The sequence below is a fragment of the Mytilus galloprovincialis genome, chromosome 13 (genome assembly GCF_965363235.1).
Source record: "Mytilus galloprovincialis chromosome 13, xbMytGall1.hap1.1, whole genome shotgun sequence".
In the NCBI taxonomy this organism is placed as follows: Eukaryota; Metazoa; Mollusca; class Bivalvia; order Mytilida; family Mytilidae; genus Mytilus; species Mytilus galloprovincialis.
This window is the reverse complement of record NC_134850.1, coordinates 5,653,248-5,670,883: the sequence shown is the minus strand read 5'-3', so window position 1 is coordinate 5,670,883 and position 17,636 is coordinate 5,653,248. Positions and strand designations below refer to the sequence as shown.

Genomic DNA, 17,636 nt, shown 5'->3' with positions numbered 1-17,636 from the left:
GCTTTAATCCACTTTTTTTAGTTTCTGATGGAAAGTTGTCTCATTAGTAATAATCCTTCCACATCTTCATATTTTTCATATTGTCATTATTTCAATATTTCACATAAATAAAATAAAGCCCCTGTGTCCCTTCTGTTCCCTTTTATAAGTACATTTTATACCTACCCATTCTAAACTCTTCCAGTGATAAACTGTACACAAAATCATCAATACCAATAGTCAGGATGTAGTCACAAGGGGCCAGTTCAACCTTGACATTGAATGACCTATCTAAAACTGTAGAGGTCACACAGCAGTCGACACCTGTACACATATCGGTCACATGACATGCAATACCAGTGTAGCTGGGATCTAGATCTGGGATGTTGGTGCTCAGTGGACAAGCTGAAGAAAACATATAATGTCTGCCATTAAAATTTGATTTGGCAATAAAACTTCAAAGTTTGCCATTAGGGTGATATGACAATTTATGCATACCAATGTAAATTCTGCCTTAAATGAAGGTAGATTCGAAGCATATTTTTTTGCTATCTCCAAGTTACTAAAATAAAAAAGATATCATATACAAGACAATCTAACATTTGAAAAGAACAACATTGCTAATTACTTAGCTTTTTCTAGCAGAGGGCAGTTTTTACAAAACTATTCGTCAGCTTTCATTTTCCCCCTTGTTATGTGTTTTTAGACTTTGCCTACAATTTCTTATGACAACTGAAATTCTACAATTTTGCTAAATTTTGGTGCATATTTGCAAGATACTATACCATTTAGCCATTCTCCAGGTGGTATAGCCATGTATAAAGCTGTTTCACTACACTGTGTAGAAGGACGATACTGTGATATTCCTAGTTGTTCAAAAAGGAGTTCAACAGCATATTCTGGTAATGGATGTCCAACTGTGGGGAAATTATCTGTCGACCAGGTGTTCAGTGAAAAGCCTACAAAACAAACATTTAAAAACATTTTATTTGGTGGGTCTCATTGGGGTCTAAGCGTGACGCGGGATTGCTGATTTTTTGTAAGTGTGACACGTGAAAGTCAAATTATTGTGCTGTGAAAATGGGAAATGAGGTCTAGCGGGACACTGGAAATTTAAAACTAGAGGCTCTAAAGAGCCTGTGTCGCTCACCTTGGTCTATGTGAATATTATACAATGGACACAGATGGCTTCATGACAAAATTGTGTTTTGGTGATGGTGATGTTGTTGTAGATCTTACTTTACTAAACATTCTTGCTGCTTACAATTATCTCTATCTATAACAGTACTTTCTGTGGAAAATGTTATTGAAAATTTTAAGAAAATTGTTAAAAATTGACTATGAAGGGCAATACCTCCTTAGGGGGTCAATTGACTATTTTGGTCATACTGACTTATTTTTAGTTCTTACTTTGCTGTACATTATTGCTGTTTACAGTTTATCTCTATCTATAATAATATTCAAGATAATAACCAAAAACAGCAAAATTTCCTTAAAATTACCATTTCAGGGGCAGCAACCCAACAACGGAATGTCCGATTCATCTGAAAATTTCAGGGCAGATAGATCTTGACCTGCTTTTAATGCTTTGGTTTTTGAGTTATAAGCCAAAAACTGCATTTTACCCCTATGTTCTATTTTTAGCCATGGCGGCCATCTTGGTTGGTTGGGCAGGTCACCAGACACATTTTTTAAACTAGATACCCCAATGATGATTATGGCCAAGTTTGGTTAAATTTGGCCTAGTAGTTTCAGAGGAGAAGATTTTTCTAAAAGATTACTAAGATTTACGAACTAGAGGCTCTAAAGAGCCTGTGTCGCTCACCTTGGTCTATGTGCATATTAAACAAAGGACACAAATGGATTCATGACAAAACTGTATTTTGGTGATGGTGATGTGTTTGAAGTTCTTACTTTACTGAACGATTTTGCTTCTTACAATTATATCTATCATGAACTTTGCCCATTAGTAACAGAGAACTATATTTGGTAAAAATTTACATAAATTTACCAAATTAATGAAAATTGTTAAAAATTGACTATAAAGGGCAATAACTCCTTAAGGGGTCAATTGACCATTTAGGTCATGTTGACTTATTTGTAGATCTTACTTTGCTGAACATTATTGCTGTTTACAGTTTATCTCTAACTATAATAATATTCAAGATAACCAAAAACAGCAAAATTTCTTCAAAATTACCAATTCAGGGGCAGCAACCCAACAACCGATTGACCGATTCATCTGAAAATTTCAGGGCAGATAGTTCTTGACCTGATAAACATTTTTATCCCCTGTCAGATTTCCTCAAAATGCTTTGGTTTTTGAGTTATAAGCCAAAAACTGGCCATCTTGGTTGGTTGACCAGGTCACGCCACACATTTTTTAAACTAGATACCCCAAAGATGATTGTGGCCAAGTTTGGATTAATTTGGACAAGTAGTTTCAGAGGAGAAGATTTTTGTAAAAGATTACTTTAATTTATGAAAAATGGTTAAAAATTGACTATAAAGGGCAATAACTCCTAAATGGGTCAACTGACCATTTTGGTCATGTTGACTTATTTGTAGATCTTACTTTGCTGAACATTATTGCTGTTTACAGTTTATCTCTATCTATAATAATATTCAAGATAATAACCAAAAACAGCAAAATTTCCTCAAAATTACCAATTCAGGGGCAGCAACCCAACAACCGATTGACCGATTCATCTGAAAATTTCAGGGCAGATAGTTCTTGACCTGATAAACATTTTTATCCCCTGTCAGATTTCCTCAAAATGCTTTGGTTTTTGAGTTATAAGCCAAAAACTGCATTTTACCCCTATGTTCTATTTTTAGCGGTGGCGGCCATCTTGGTTGGTTGACCAGGTCACGCCACACATTTTTTAAACTAGATACCCCAAAGATGATTGTGGCCAAGTTTGGATTAATTTGGACAAGTAGTTTCAGAGGAGAAGATTTTTGTAAAAGATTACTTTAATTTATGAAAAATGGTTAAAAATTGACTATAAAGGGCAATAACTCCTAAACGGGTCAACTGACCATTTTGGTCATGTTGACTTATTTGTAGATCTTACTTTGCTGAACATTATTGCTGTTTACAGTTTATCTCTATCTATAATAATATTCAAGATAATAACCAAAAACAGCAAAATTTCCTCAAAATTACCAATTCAGGGGCAGCAACCCAACAACCGATTGACCGATTCATCTGAAAATTTTAGGGCAGATAGATCTTGACCTGATAAACATTTTTATTGCTGTCAGATTTCCTCAAAATGCTTTGGTTTTTGAGTTATAAGCCAAAAACTGCATTTTACCCCTTTGTTCTATTTTTAGCCGTGGTGGCCATCTTGGTTGGTTGACCAGGTCACGCCACACATTTTTTAAACTAGATACCCCAAAGATGATTGTGGCCAAGTTTGGATTAATTTGGCCAAGTAGTTTCAGAGGAGAAGATTTTTGTAAAAGATTACTTTAATTAACGAAAAATGGTTAAAAATTGACTATAAAGGGCAATAACTCCTAAACGGGTCAATTGACCATTTTGGTCATGTTGACTTATTTGTAGATCTTACTTTGCTGAACATTATTGCTGTTTACAGTTTATCTCTAACTATAATAATATTCAAGATAATAACCAAAAACAGCAAAATTTCTTCAAAATTACCAATTCAGGGGCAGCAACCCAACAACCGATTGACCGATTCATCTGAAAATTTCAGGGCAGATAGATCTTGACCTGATAAACATTTTTACCCCATGTCAGATTTGCTCTAAATGCTTTGGTTTTTGAGTTATAAGCCAAAAACTGCATTTTACCCCTATGTTCTATTTTTAGCCGTGGCGGCCATCTTGGTTGGTTGACCGGGTCACGCCACACATTTTTTAAACTAGATACCCCAATGATGATTGTGGCCAAGTTTGGTTTGATTTGGCCCAGTAGTTTCAGAGGAGAAGATTTTTGTAAAAGTTAACGACGACGGACGACGGACGCCAAGTGATGAGAAAAGCTCACTTGGCCCTTCGGGCCAGGTGAGCTAAAAATGGTTAAAAATTGACTATAAAGGGTAATAACTCCTAAAGTGGTCAACTGACCATTTTGGTCATGTTGACTTATTTGTAGATCTTACTTTGCTTAACATTATTGCTGTTTACAGTTTATCTCCATCTATAATAATATTCAAGATAATAACCAAGAACAGCAAAATTTCCTTAAAATTACCATTTATGGGGCAGCAACCCAACAAGGGAATGTCCGATTCATCTGAAAATTTCAGGGCAGATAGAACTTCACCTGATGAACAATTTAATTCATGTCAGATTTGCTCTAAATGCTTTGGTTTTTGAGTTATAAGCCAAAAACTGCATTTTACCCCTATGTTCTATTTTTAGCCATGGCGGCCATCATGGTTGGTTGGGCGGGGCATCGGACACATTTTTTTAACTAGATACCCCAATGATGATTATGGCCAAGTTTGGTTAAATTTGGCTCAGTAGTTTCAGAGGAGAAGATTTTTGTAAAAGATTACTAAGATTTACGAAAAATGGTTAAAAATTGACTATAAAGGGCAATAACTCCTAAAGTGGTCAACTGACCATTTTGGTCATGTTGACTTATTTGTAGATCTTACTTTGCTGAACATTATTGCTGTTTACAGTTTATCTCTATCTATAATAATATTCAAGATAATAACCAAAAACAGCAAAATTTCCTTAAAATTACCATTTCAGGGGCAGCAACCCAACAACGAAATGTCTAATTCATCTGAAAATTTCAGGGCAGATAGATCTTGACCTGATGAACAATATTACCCCCATGTTATATTTGCTCTAAATGCTTTGGTTTATGAGTTATAAGCCAAAAACTGCATTTTACCCCTATGTTCTATTTTTAGCCATGGCCGCCATCTTGTTTGGTTGGCCGGGTCACTGGACACATTTTTTAAACTAGATAACCCAATGATGATTGTGGCCAAGTTTGGTTAAATTTGGCCCAGCAGTTTCAGAGGAGAAGATTTTTGTAAAAGTTAAAGCAGGACGACGACGACGACGGATGATGACGGACGCCGGACGCCAAGTGATGAGAAAAGCTCACTTGGCCTTTCGGCCAGGTGAGCTAAAAAATGAGAATTGCTTACGTACATATTGTAAGCAGGATGCGGGAATCTGACAAAACAGTAAGCAGGATCCGGGATCAGAACTCCCCAATGAGACCCCCTATTTGCATATTTATGTTTAACACTTCAATATTTAAAAAAAAAAAATATCATCATACACTATACAACATAAACAAGCATATTTATACATGAAATTGAACAACTCAAAATATTGTACATGAAAAAGTCATTTATCCAATAATTGGGCATAAACAATATATTTGTTTGAGAATTTGAGATCCTTGACCCCGTGAATCAGTGACACTTGAACTATGATGTCATATAACAATTACTTTTCGTTTGTGACCTCAGAGATTTTCCATTGTGATGTAAAATTATACGGGAATCTTTGCGATGTCCAGCAACGGCAGACAAATAGTGATAAGGTGTATTGATGCATAGAATGAGGTAATCTTACCAGGAATGAGGTAGTCAGTGTTCCATGCACACAAATCTCTTGGCAACAGTGTGTTCTCCAATACTGAGGCTATAATGTTACAAGGCTGTCCATCATTGTAACAGAAACTTATGTTCAAGCTTACTAAGTATGTCAGGGAACCAGCTAGCTCCTCTATAAAGTAACTGAATAAATAATGATATTAAGCTACTGAAGCACATAACAAAATCAAAAATACAGATAATTTTTGGAGGTCAGGAAGCCTTCATTCACTGCTACTGTTTTGACTTGGTATTGTTTTTGTTGTAAGAGAATTTTATCTGGTAATTGTAATCACATTTATTCTTAAAAGCACAAAAAAAGTATTGGGTGATTTTCTGCTGATTGTTGTCATAACCTCATATACATTTTTTCAATCTTTGTTTTAAAAAAAGGATATATGGGTAGTAATATTGAATTACAAAAATGACAGTGATTAAAATATGGTAGATGCATCAGATCATATAAAAATTGTTTTTGTTTGAATGAATAGATGCAAATTCAAACAAATCTCTCTAGACATTTTTAAAGTATAGCAATCTATTACTATAAATTCAAATTTTTACTTACTCCATAACTATGAACCCATTCAATTTAAACTGTGCCATAGTTCCTAGAAGTAAACAAATATAGAAAATAATATTTTCCAATTTTTAATGTAGTAGTCTTACCAATCCACAATACAAAATAAATGCTAAAATACAAGAACAAGAATTAATCACCACTAGTGCAACATCATACTGTATTTGTATTAAAGCTTTTTCCTTAACAGTAAACACCGTGATAAAAGAACTTCTAACCTAAGAACAGTTCATTAAATATCAAAGCAAAAATCGATGCGGTTTGAACTTTAAAAGTTATCAAAATTATAATATCTCTACTCATATAAGACCCAGTACATGCTCCTCATCAAGCATGTTTTCAGCATGTTCCATAAAAACATACAATGGACCCAGTTTTTGTACAGGGGAAATGAACAGTGAAATTTGAATTCGCCTCTATAGGTGGTTATTCCATTAAGCTCTAGGTACCATGCATGTTTTGATGTAACAGCTCTAGTGGGCTTGTTGTAGACTTACCCCATTTGTAAGTAGACAAGGATATATTCCTCATGTATTTCTCTATCCCTACAACTAGTTCCTGTCTACAAGGGTCTATATGTAGGTAAGTTTTGAAGGACTTTGGTATGAAGTCTACGTCTGTACAACAGTCCACTGCAGTACAGGAAGTTCTCATTAGACATCTGGTACGGTCTGTTGTCGTGGTGATACTTGGTAGGTTCACACTCTTTATGCATTCTAAAATAAATAAAAGTTCTAATGGTTTTTGTTTTCTTGTAAATTATGTTCTTGCAATGTCTGTTAAATGAGCAGAGTCTTGAGTTCATGTTCGTAGTTTAGAATATACTTATTTATGAACAATAAGTGTAGAACATTAAATAGTCGACCAATAAGTGTAAAATTGTGTGCATAGTTGTAAAACAAGTCAAAATGAGTTTTGCAGTACATAGGTTTTGAAAATTAATGCAGACTTTTTAAAAGTTGCTAGAATAGCACGAGATAGAAAACTTTTTTAATTTTTAATGAAATTTTACAGAAATACAGTTACTGCAAAGAAATGATTTAACAAGAGGGAATCATAAAGATCCTACAAAGTTAGACTAATAAAGATATTTTTCACAGAAAAATATCACTATGTGCTTCTTAAAAATTTACAGCGATCTGTGCATAAAAATGTGATTTTATTATATTTATCCTGTTGAACTTACTTTAAATAAAGCTAATACTAACAATGACCACTGCTCTTTTCTCGATCTTGATATCTATATCACTAATGGAAAGCTGAATACTAAAATTTATGATAAAAGGGATGATTTTTCATTTCCTATCGTTAATTATCCGTTTTTAGATGGTGACGTTCCCTTGTCACCATCTTACGGTGTTTATATATCTCAACTTGTACGATTCGCTCGTGTATGTAATAATGTTTTAGATTTTAATGAGAGAAATTTATGTATTACTGAAAAATTATTACACCAGGGTTTTCGATATCACAAACTAGTCAAAACATTTACTAAATTTTATCATCGGTATAAAGACATCATTCGTAAATATAGCTCAACATGCAGACTTCTAATACGTTCAGGTATTTCACATCCAATTTTTTATGGAAATATTCTTTATAAAGCACAAAGGTGTCAGTATTCACCTCAGAAACTTACAAAACCTTTGAATAGACTTATTAAGAAGGGATATAATTACGATACTGTTGTCAAGTCATTAAAGATTGCATATTTTGGCGTTAATATTGAGTCACTGATAAGGTCTTTGCATCGGAACTAAACACATTTATTCTAAAAACAGTTGTTGGCATGACACTGGTTATGTTCTTCTCATATATGTTATGATGGTATGATACTAAATCCCTAACGGGAAGGATTGTGTCTGATGTTCATATGATGAAATCATAATCTTTTAGTCAGTTTAATTGAAGTCTGGAGCTGGCATGTCAGTTAACTGCTAGTAGTCTGTTGTTATTTATGTATTATTGTCATTTTGTTTATTTTCTTTGGTTACATCTTCTGACATCAGACTCGGACTTCTCTTGAACTGAATTTTAATGTGCGTATTGTTATGCATTTACTTTTCTACATTGGTTAGAGGTATAGGGAGAGGGTTGAGATCTCACAAACATGTTTAACCCTGCCGCATTTTTGCGCCTGTCCCAAGTCAGGAGCCTCTGGCCTTTGTTAGTCTTGTATCATTTTAATTTTAGTTTCTTGTGTACAATTTGGAAATTAGTATGGCGTTCATTATCACTGGACTAGTATATATTTGTTTAGGGGCCAGCTGAAGGACGCCTCCGGGTGCGGGAATTTCTCGCTACATTGAAGACCTGTTGGTGACCCTCTGCTGTTGTTTTTTATTTGGTCGGGTTGTTGTCTCTTTGACACATTCCCCATTTCCATTCTCAATTTTATTTTATTATATACCATTTGTCCAACTGTCATTGTTAACATAAACAAAACTAGGATCAACATTGCAGGCTGAAGTATCTAAGAAGGGAGATAACCCAAGGTCATCCAGAAATACTGATATGGCCCAGTCATCTAACTTGTCCCCTGTTGTTTGGTCATGCTCTGTATACCAGTTTGACAATGAAAACCCTGAAAAAAAAACAAAAAAGAGCATATATACCAAAAATACTATAAATTCAGAAATGTGTGAATCTATTTACCTGAATGCTTGATAATTACACCTAATTAAATTTCTTGATATTCATAAACAATGTGAATCTTTACATTTTTTGACACTCACTCTCAGTCAAAGTTAAAACTAAATATTGGATGTTTGGCAATTCTTTTGTTGTCCCTAGATTCACCAACATAGAGCTAGTGTTACATGTAATCTAGAAGTTCTGAATGTTATATTAATCATGCAGCTTATCCACGCCATTAGTATGTCTATAGTGTTACGTGTAATCTAGAAGTTCTGAATGTTATATTAATAATGCAGCTTATTCACGCCATTAGTATGTTTATCAGATTCATCTAATGTGTATTCATTATTTTAGTTAGTATCAATTTTCGTGGATTGCTAAAACTTGCAAAAGCATGGATATTTGATATTGTGTTTTTTTCAATCTCTGTATACAAAGCCTTTTAAATATATGTTATTCGTTGAATATTTGAATTAATGGTTCACCTGTAACCATAGAAACCATGAAATTGTTATTCAACAAATAACGAAAAATCCACAGTATACTGTTCCATGTCAATCTGGATGTGTTTAGAAGGTATATAGTCGCTGGGCTTCTAAAATGTTGTATATGACTTTTTTGGCTAAAAATGCTTTTTGACACCAATGGTTTGGGCGGGAGGAAATCTTTGGTATTACAAAATAGCATACAGTTAGACCAATCAAAATGTGTGAAATAAGACATATTACAAAATTGCCAATGTCTGTTGTTTGTAAAGTTTGCTTCCAAAATGTTGTATTAAAATTAAAATTAACTCCACATAAATATTTAACTGTTTATTTTTAAGATTGATAGTAGGCCATGAATTACAATTATGAACAGTGTATAGATTTTATTGCTCAATATAAGACCAAACACATATCGTCGCTGGGCTTCTTAAATGTTGTAAATTACATATTTTTCAAGAAAATTTTTTGGCAAAATGCATGCTTCCAAAATGTTGTATTTGAACTTGAACATTTTTGTAAATAGCAGTGAAATAAAAACTTTGACATTTCTGGATTATCCAAGAACTTAAATTATTTTCACAGAAATAAAGAAATGTACAATTATTTTTTTCCCAAACACATTCTACAACGATTAGTAAGTTTTCATACAACATTTTCATAATTGTAAATTCATGGCCTACTATCAATCTTAAAAATAAACAGTTAAATATTTATGTGGAGTTAATTTTAATTGAAATGTCTACCACAAATTATCCAACAAGAGTGCACACACTGAAATGTCTCGCCTTCTATACTAATCATTGATATTATGCTGATAGTCCTAAGTATAAAGCTAAGCTTTATTACAACTGTCACATAAACTTAACATTAACCAAGATAACTAAACAAAGACCATGCAATGAACCTTGAAAATGAGGTCAAGGTCAGATGAACCAAGCCAGGTAGACATGTACAGCTAACAATGCTTCTATACAACATATATAGTTGACCCATTACTTATAGTTTAAGAAAAATAGACCAAAACACAAAAACTTAACACTGTGCAATGAACCGTGAAAATGAGGTCACAGTCAAATAAAACCTGCGCAACTGACATAAAGATCATAAAATATTTCCATACACCAAATGTAGTTGACCTATGGCATACAGTATTAGATAAAAAGACCAAAACTCAAAAACTTAACTTTGACCACTGAACCATGAAAATGAGGTCAAGGTCACATGACATCTGCCCGCTAGACATGTACACCTTACAATCATTCCATACAACAAATATAGTAGACCTATTGCATATAGTATGAGAAAAATAGACCAAAACACAAAAATTTAACTATAACCACTGAACCATGAAAATGAGGTCAAGGTCAGATGACACCTGCCAGTTGGACATCTACACCTTACAGTCTTTCCATACACCGAATATACTAGCCCTATTGCTTATAGTATCTGAGATATGGACTTGACCACCAAAACTTAACCTTGTTCACTGATCCATGAAATGAGGTCGAGGTCAAGTGAAAACTGTCTGACAGACATGAGGACCTTGCAAGGTACGCACATATTAAATATAATTATCCTATTACTTATAATAAGTGAGAATTCAACATTACAAAAAATTTGAACTTTTTTTTCAAGTGGTCACTGAACCATGAAAATGAGGTCAAGGACATTGGACATGTGACTGACGGAAACTTCGTAACATGAAGCATCTATATACAAAGTATGAAGCATCCAGGTCTTCCACCTTCTAAAATATAAAGCTTTTAAGAAGTGAGCTAACACCGCCGCCGCCGGATCACTATCCCTATGTAGAGCTTTCTGCAACAAAAGTTGCAGGCTCGACAAAAATTAGGTACATATTAAAATTATTCTAATCTACTTACCAGACTGAAGAAATCCATCATTCCAGCTACAAGTGACTTTTGGTAGCATGGTATTGTTCAGTACAGTATAGGCAACACTACAAGCCTGGGAGGCTTCATAACAGAACAGGACTCTGGCATTTACCAAGAAAAATCTCTCAGAATACAAGTCATCTATGTTGTATCTGAAAATAAAGTTAGACAAGGTTTACATACTGTAAACTCGGAAATTAATGCGATGTTTTTATTATTGCAAAAAATGTGACAGGGTTATAATCACAATAATTTAAACTAGCATTTTGAAAATTTTTATATGAATCTGATTTTTCTCAATATCGCAAAAATTAAAATCACATTTGAGTCTAAAATGATAAATTCGCAATAATAAATGCATGCATTAATTTCTGAATTTACAGTACTGTCTACAACATTCAAATTATTGTTATTTTGTTTTTAAATTTATCTTATTTTCTTATTCTGTCCCATTGTTATTTATACAAAAAGAACAATGGAAATAAGTGTAATGGCAAATATCAATCTTAAAAATTCCAGGTATCATTCTAGGCTAAACCAGAAAATATTTACTCATAAAAGAGGGACGAAAGATACCAAAGGGACAGTCAAACTCATAAATCTAAAATAAACTGACAACGCCATGGCTAAAAGAGGAACGAAAGATACCAAAGGGACAGTCAAACTCAGAAATCAAAAACAAACTGACAACGCCATGGCTAAAAGAGGAACGAAAGATACCAAAGGGACAGTCAAACTCAGAAATCAAAAACAAACTGACAACGCCATGGCTAAAAATGAAAAAAGACAAACAAACAACGGTACACATGACACAACATAGAAAACTACAGAATAAACAACACGAACCCCACCAAAAACTAGGGGTGATCTCAGGAGCTCCGGAAGGGTATAAATGACTTGATTGCAGTATGAATAGAGATCATTTCCGATGCATTGATACATAATAAAGAAAGGAACATTTGTCTTGATCTTAATCAAACTTTCTTGTGAATTCTTTGTCTGTGATAGAATACTTACTCAATCCGTATCAATCCTTGTAAATTAAAATACTGGTTTACACCTACAAAAGAACAGCGATTACAAAATTAATTGTACTTTTTCAATTTTAGTTCATTAATATATGTTTTGAAGTTTTAGTGTGATGTCCATTTCACTGCAGGAGGTCTCATTTGGGGGTTCTGATCCCAGATCCCGCTTACCGTTTTGTCAGATTCCTGTATCCCTCTTACACTATTTACGTAAGTTATTCTCATTTTTGGAATTTACTGTATCCCTCTAGACTTCATTTCCCGTTTTCAAAGCACAATAATTAGACTTTCAAGTGTCACGCTTACAAAAAATCAGCAATCCTGTGTCACGCTTAGACCCCAATAAGACCCACACAGAACAAGTACACATTTTCTACCCTTCGGTCGGGTTGTTGTCTCTTTGACTCATTCCACATTTCCATTTTCAATTTTATTGTTCAAATATAAATATAAACAAATGGCTCCATATTGCTGACAAACATCCCAAATCTGTTTAAAATGCATATTCTATTAAGATTACAACAAAAATTAAAGTTGATTTTTATTAAAAATAAAAAATAAATATCTAGGAAAGACATTTTAAAGATAAAAGTGTCTACATAAGAGAAGTTGAACTTTAAAGGAAATTGATTTAAATGCTGAACTTTGACAGTCATGTAAAATACTACATAGGAACTATTGTCTATTATGTGATTACCCCAATTAATATTACTGAATGTTGTGTTGTAACGTGTCTGTTCTATACTGATACTGAGTCTCTTTTCACACGGATCCAGTAGAATACTGAAATCTAGTGTTCTGTTCAGCAGCTCATTATCTACACAGCACTGTATCCCGGTACACAGACTGGTCACATGACAACTGACATCAGATGACAATGGTGGAAGGGTCATATTCATGGCACAATCTACAAAATATCAGGTTTTGTTGTTAACTATCATTTATTAGCAGTAAATAAAACAAGAATGTGTCCATAGTACACGGATGCCCCACTCGCACTATAATTTTCTATGTCCAGTGGACCGTGAAATTGGGGTAAAAACTTTAATTTGGAATTAAAATTAGAAAGATCATATCATAGGGAACATGTGTACTAAGTTTCAAGTTGATGTAACTTTAACTTTATCAAAAACTACCTTGACCAAAAATTTTAACCTGAAGTGGGACGAACAGATGCACAGACAGAAGCACAGACCAGAAAACATAATGCCCCTCTACTATCGTAGGTGGGGCATAAAAACAAACTTCCTGTCAAAACATTTGAAGCACACATAGTGTACAGTTAACAAATAGAGATTTTGGATAATTACCAGAATTTTACAGAATTATTTAACCTTACTTTAATCTTATACTGACGATTCATTATTACTTTTTACTTTCATGTCAAACCTATAATTGTGAGGTATCGTCTTGTTTACCATTTGAACCTTATTTTAAGTACCGTGTCAGGAACTTCAGCATTTGTCTCTTATTAATGAATTTTCATGAAGATACCACCACATGTAGACCAGAATAGAGCTTTCCTTTGCAGTAATACAGGATGTTGTTGTCTTTTAATAGTGTCATTACTCTAAGGTTTTAAGACAACCACAGCCTACTTCCTTATCCATCCTGATTACTCTGTCAGTCTGTACCATTAGAAGGTGTTGGTTTACTCAAGTATAGTTTTAATAACAATTTGTTAGTAGTCAGACCAGGGCTTCCAAAAAACATTTGAGCCAGCCGGACATTTTATATCTGATCCCGATTTTAATCCCTTAAGACTAAGTCACAAAAGGCAATAATGGTAATCAGATGGCCATTCCAATGATAATGACATTAGATTAAAAAACGATTTTAAACTTTACTCTGTTTTGGATGATTGGATGTAAACAGTTAAATTGGCAGTGTATCATTCAAAGTGTGCACATTAGCGTGCTCATATCTGCCATAGACTCTTTATTTGTGCAAAAGGACATGTCAAATACTTCATTTTCGTTTTTAAAATCACATTTTCTAAAACCGGATGTTGACGTGACAATGGTAAAACATGGACTATAAACGGATACCTAAAATCTGTGTATGTTTGCAAAGCATGACTGAGTGAAGAAGCTCTTTCCACGTTATTTCTTCAACAAAATGCTTGAAATGAACATTTAGATACCATGTATCAATGATAATTTTAGCATTTTGAAGAAATAAAGGATGCATAATTAAATTTCCCACCTTTGCACATGCGCAAACGTGTTCTAGTTCATTCGACGTAGTTCTGACTATTTTTCATTTTAACCTTTTGAAATTTTTTATCAAATCATGTAGATAAACTAATTTCTTATAATTTTAATCTTTTGGACTAAATCAATGAGCTACAAACCGCTGAAATGTAAGAAAATAATTGTTAATAGACCGATCAATTTATACGATGTCCGGCACTGAACATAGTTTACCTGTCACCTGAACAGGTAAATATCATCTGTCCAATGACTAATTAGCCTTGATTAAAATTAGAAAGTATTGAAGTAGGGGTTGTTTTGATAGTAATTAATCATCATGTCACTTTTATGAACGGAAATGTGTAGATGTTAAAGGCAAAAGGTTGGGTCAAAAAGATCGTGAATTATGTTAAAATGACCGAAAAAGCCTTGAGAACTAAAATGTATATGACCGTTTCATGCTTTACCCAGCCGGACTTTTACCAGACATTAATCAAATGTCCGGAATATATGACCGTTTTGGAAGCCCTGAGTCAGACATTGTATATTAGTATGATCCAAAATGTTTGGAATTTCTGTCTGAATACATAAAATTAGATAAAAAATACAACTTTGCATTAATCTGACCTTTAGTCCAGTTAGTAGACAATTCACACTGTGGTTCCTTGAGATATCCTTGTAAATTTGTCTCCTCTAATAACTTAGCCAGAAGGTCTGATGGTAGAGACTCGTCTGGATTATGTCCCCTGTCTGTGGCCCACTTATTGTAGGAGAAATCTGAAAATAAATATAGAATTTTTTTTATGTATTTAACAGAAATTGTTCATGAATAGAAAATGGTTGAATTGTTTTACATTTCAGGGCCTTTTATAGATGACTATGCAGTATGGGCTTTGCTCATTATGGCCATAGAATGAACTATAGTTTTTTATTTCTGTGTCATTTGGTCTAGGGTGGAGAGTTGTCTCATTGGCAATCGTACCACATCTTCTTTTTATGAGACCATTATTTGTTTTCTATTTCACTTTTTTATTGATTGAAGATGTGCATTTGTTATCCTTACTCCATGGAAATTATTTTTTAACATACTTGATTTGCATAGGATTTTTTCAATTAAAAAAAATCATCAGGTTTAAAGTATTAAAATGCATTGTTAAAACGAATATTTCATCAATGAAATTCCAGTCACATATTCTCATGAATAACCTGTTTATATTAGATACAACTTTATTAAGGCTGATTCTCATTTGTCTTAGGCAAGACGTTTTAACTGAGGCACTACACAGGCGTCAAAAGGTGTCATTATGGAGTAAAGGGGGTGGGGTCAAAAAGCGTCATTATGGAGGAAAGAGTTAAAGTGGATTGAGAAACAAGTTATTACAACTTATATTAATCCCTTTCCATTTGGCTAGTGCGAGTGCTGCTTTATAGCGGCATTAGCCAGCTGTTTGGGTGTCTTTATAATAAGCAAGAGATATTGCTCTTTCTTAACACAGGTCAGCCATTACTGTCCCTTTCCAACAGACTATCATCATTTGTCAAGACCATACTAGCAAATGGTGTCTCGACAGGAATAGAACCAGGAACATTTGTGTTTGTCATCCCATGCCCTAACCACTACACCACGACTCTCCTTAGATTATTACTTACTTGATATATGGAAGTCTGAGCTCCAATCACAGCTCTGTTTTGGGAACAATGTATTTTTGAAGATCACATGATGTGAAGTCTCAGGTCCACCTGCTTCAAAGGTCAAGGTCAAGTTAACATTCACAAGATATTTTCTATCTTCGTATAGATTGTCAATGTTAAATCTAAAAATAGAAAAACAAATTATATGGGGTATCCATCCATGACACGAAATCAGATCAATGACGCCAGCAAAAAAGACATACATCTAAAAAGCATATATATATTCAGTATTTCTTCATTATCATAAAGATTATGAACTTATGATTTTTACAGGGTTTTCTTAAGTAGCGTTGTGTCAATGCACAACTTTTCTAGGCTAGGCGAGAGCACTCACACACTTGTTAATCTTGCCTTGATGACAGATTTTTGCAAAATAAGAACAATCATACATATTACTGGTTCATTTATAATTCTAAGTGGTTTTTTTTTTTCAGTTTGAGGGAGCTGTCTATTCTAAGTGTGTTTTTTTCAGTTTAGGATTTGTTCAATGTCATCTATATTTTTCTGTTAGGTTAATTGAAAGCACAAAACACAAAGAGTATACTTACGACACCAACAGTACTCCGTACAGGTCAAAATACTGGTTTACTCCTACAAAAAAAGGCAAATATAAAAAAATGCATGATTATTTTTATGTGTGTAATTGGAGAAGTTAGTTTTCATAACTAATAGACAATACAGTTGATTGTCATTATTATGTTCTAGATTGTGTCAAAAACAGAGAGAAATAAAGGTATTCTGTCAGTCCCTGTAAAACTCCTGTTCCTTATGACTATCATTCAAATTTTAAACTTCATTTCTTATTTATGGTCAAAAATAGTTCTAGTTCAATCACAATAATATATTCAAGGAGTATTGGCTACCAGAACTAAAAGCTAAAGACTTGCTAGAGTTTACGCTATTTGGATAGAATTGCAGGGATCTTGGTGACTTAATCTACTGTAAATTCATTTATTTTCGTGGGTATCAATTTTCGTGGATTGCTAAAAACTTGCATATTCGTGGGTATTTGATTTCGTGGTTTTGACAATCTCTGTATACAAGGTCTATTAAAAATATGATATTCGTTGAACATTTTAATTTGTGGTTCACCAGTACCAACGAAACCCACGAAAATTGGTATCCTACGAAAAATAATGAATCTACAGTATTAACTGGGTCTTGCTTGCCTCAGATTGTATGCATTTACAACTTACCCCAGGCAAAATCAAAGAATGTCATATCAAAAGTCAACTTCTCAATTCTAATCCTCAGCAGAAAATTACATGGATCAAGTTCAATTGAGGTTTCGAATGTAGAACTGATAACCTCTATGTCCTGACAACATTTGAAGGAGGTACAAGATTCTGGTATATAACAATGGGTATTGGTAGGTAGGACTGGTTTGTTCACAACTTTTCCACATCCTGTAAGTAATATTCAAATTAATCTTCAATAAATTTTGTTTTGTTTTCATTAAAAAAAAACAATTTCGCCAGTTTGTTTTTTGTTTTGTGTTCAACTTTTTTCTCCTCATGTGTTTTTGTTTTGTGTTTATCTGTTCCTCTT

General features: G+C 33.7%; 1 protein-coding gene across 1 annotated transcript in view; it reads right to left on the bottom strand.

Moving 5' to 3' along the window:
- The window catches only part of LOC143057371 (uncharacterized), a 94,062-nt gene extending 76,574 nt beyond the window's left edge, over window positions 1-17,488 (bottom strand). The window contains exons 1-13 of the mRNA XM_076230676.1: window positions 17,285-17,488; window positions 16,637-16,679; window positions 16,047-16,210; window positions 15,024-15,173; window positions 12,902-13,111; window positions 12,194-12,236; window positions 11,165-11,328; window positions 8,567-8,740; window positions 6,654-6,872; window positions 6,145-6,187; window positions 5,557-5,720; window positions 765-938; window positions 166-384 (exon numbers count right to left, since the gene is read on the bottom strand). Of these exons, the coding sequence (XP_076086791.1) occupies window positions 166-384; window positions 765-938; window positions 5,557-5,720; window positions 6,145-6,187; window positions 6,654-6,872; window positions 8,567-8,740; window positions 11,165-11,328; window positions 12,194-12,236; window positions 12,902-13,111; window positions 15,024-15,173; window positions 16,047-16,210; window positions 16,637-16,679; window positions 17,285-17,309 (1,792 nt within the window). The 5' untranslated portion in view covers window positions 17,310-17,488. The remainder of the gene's footprint in view (window positions 1-165; window positions 385-764; window positions 939-5,556; window positions 5,721-6,144; window positions 6,188-6,653; window positions 6,873-8,566; window positions 8,741-11,164; window positions 11,329-12,193; window positions 12,237-12,901; window positions 13,112-15,023; window positions 15,174-16,046; window positions 16,211-16,636; window positions 16,680-17,284) is intronic.
- Window positions 17,489-17,636: the final 148 nt, after the last annotated feature.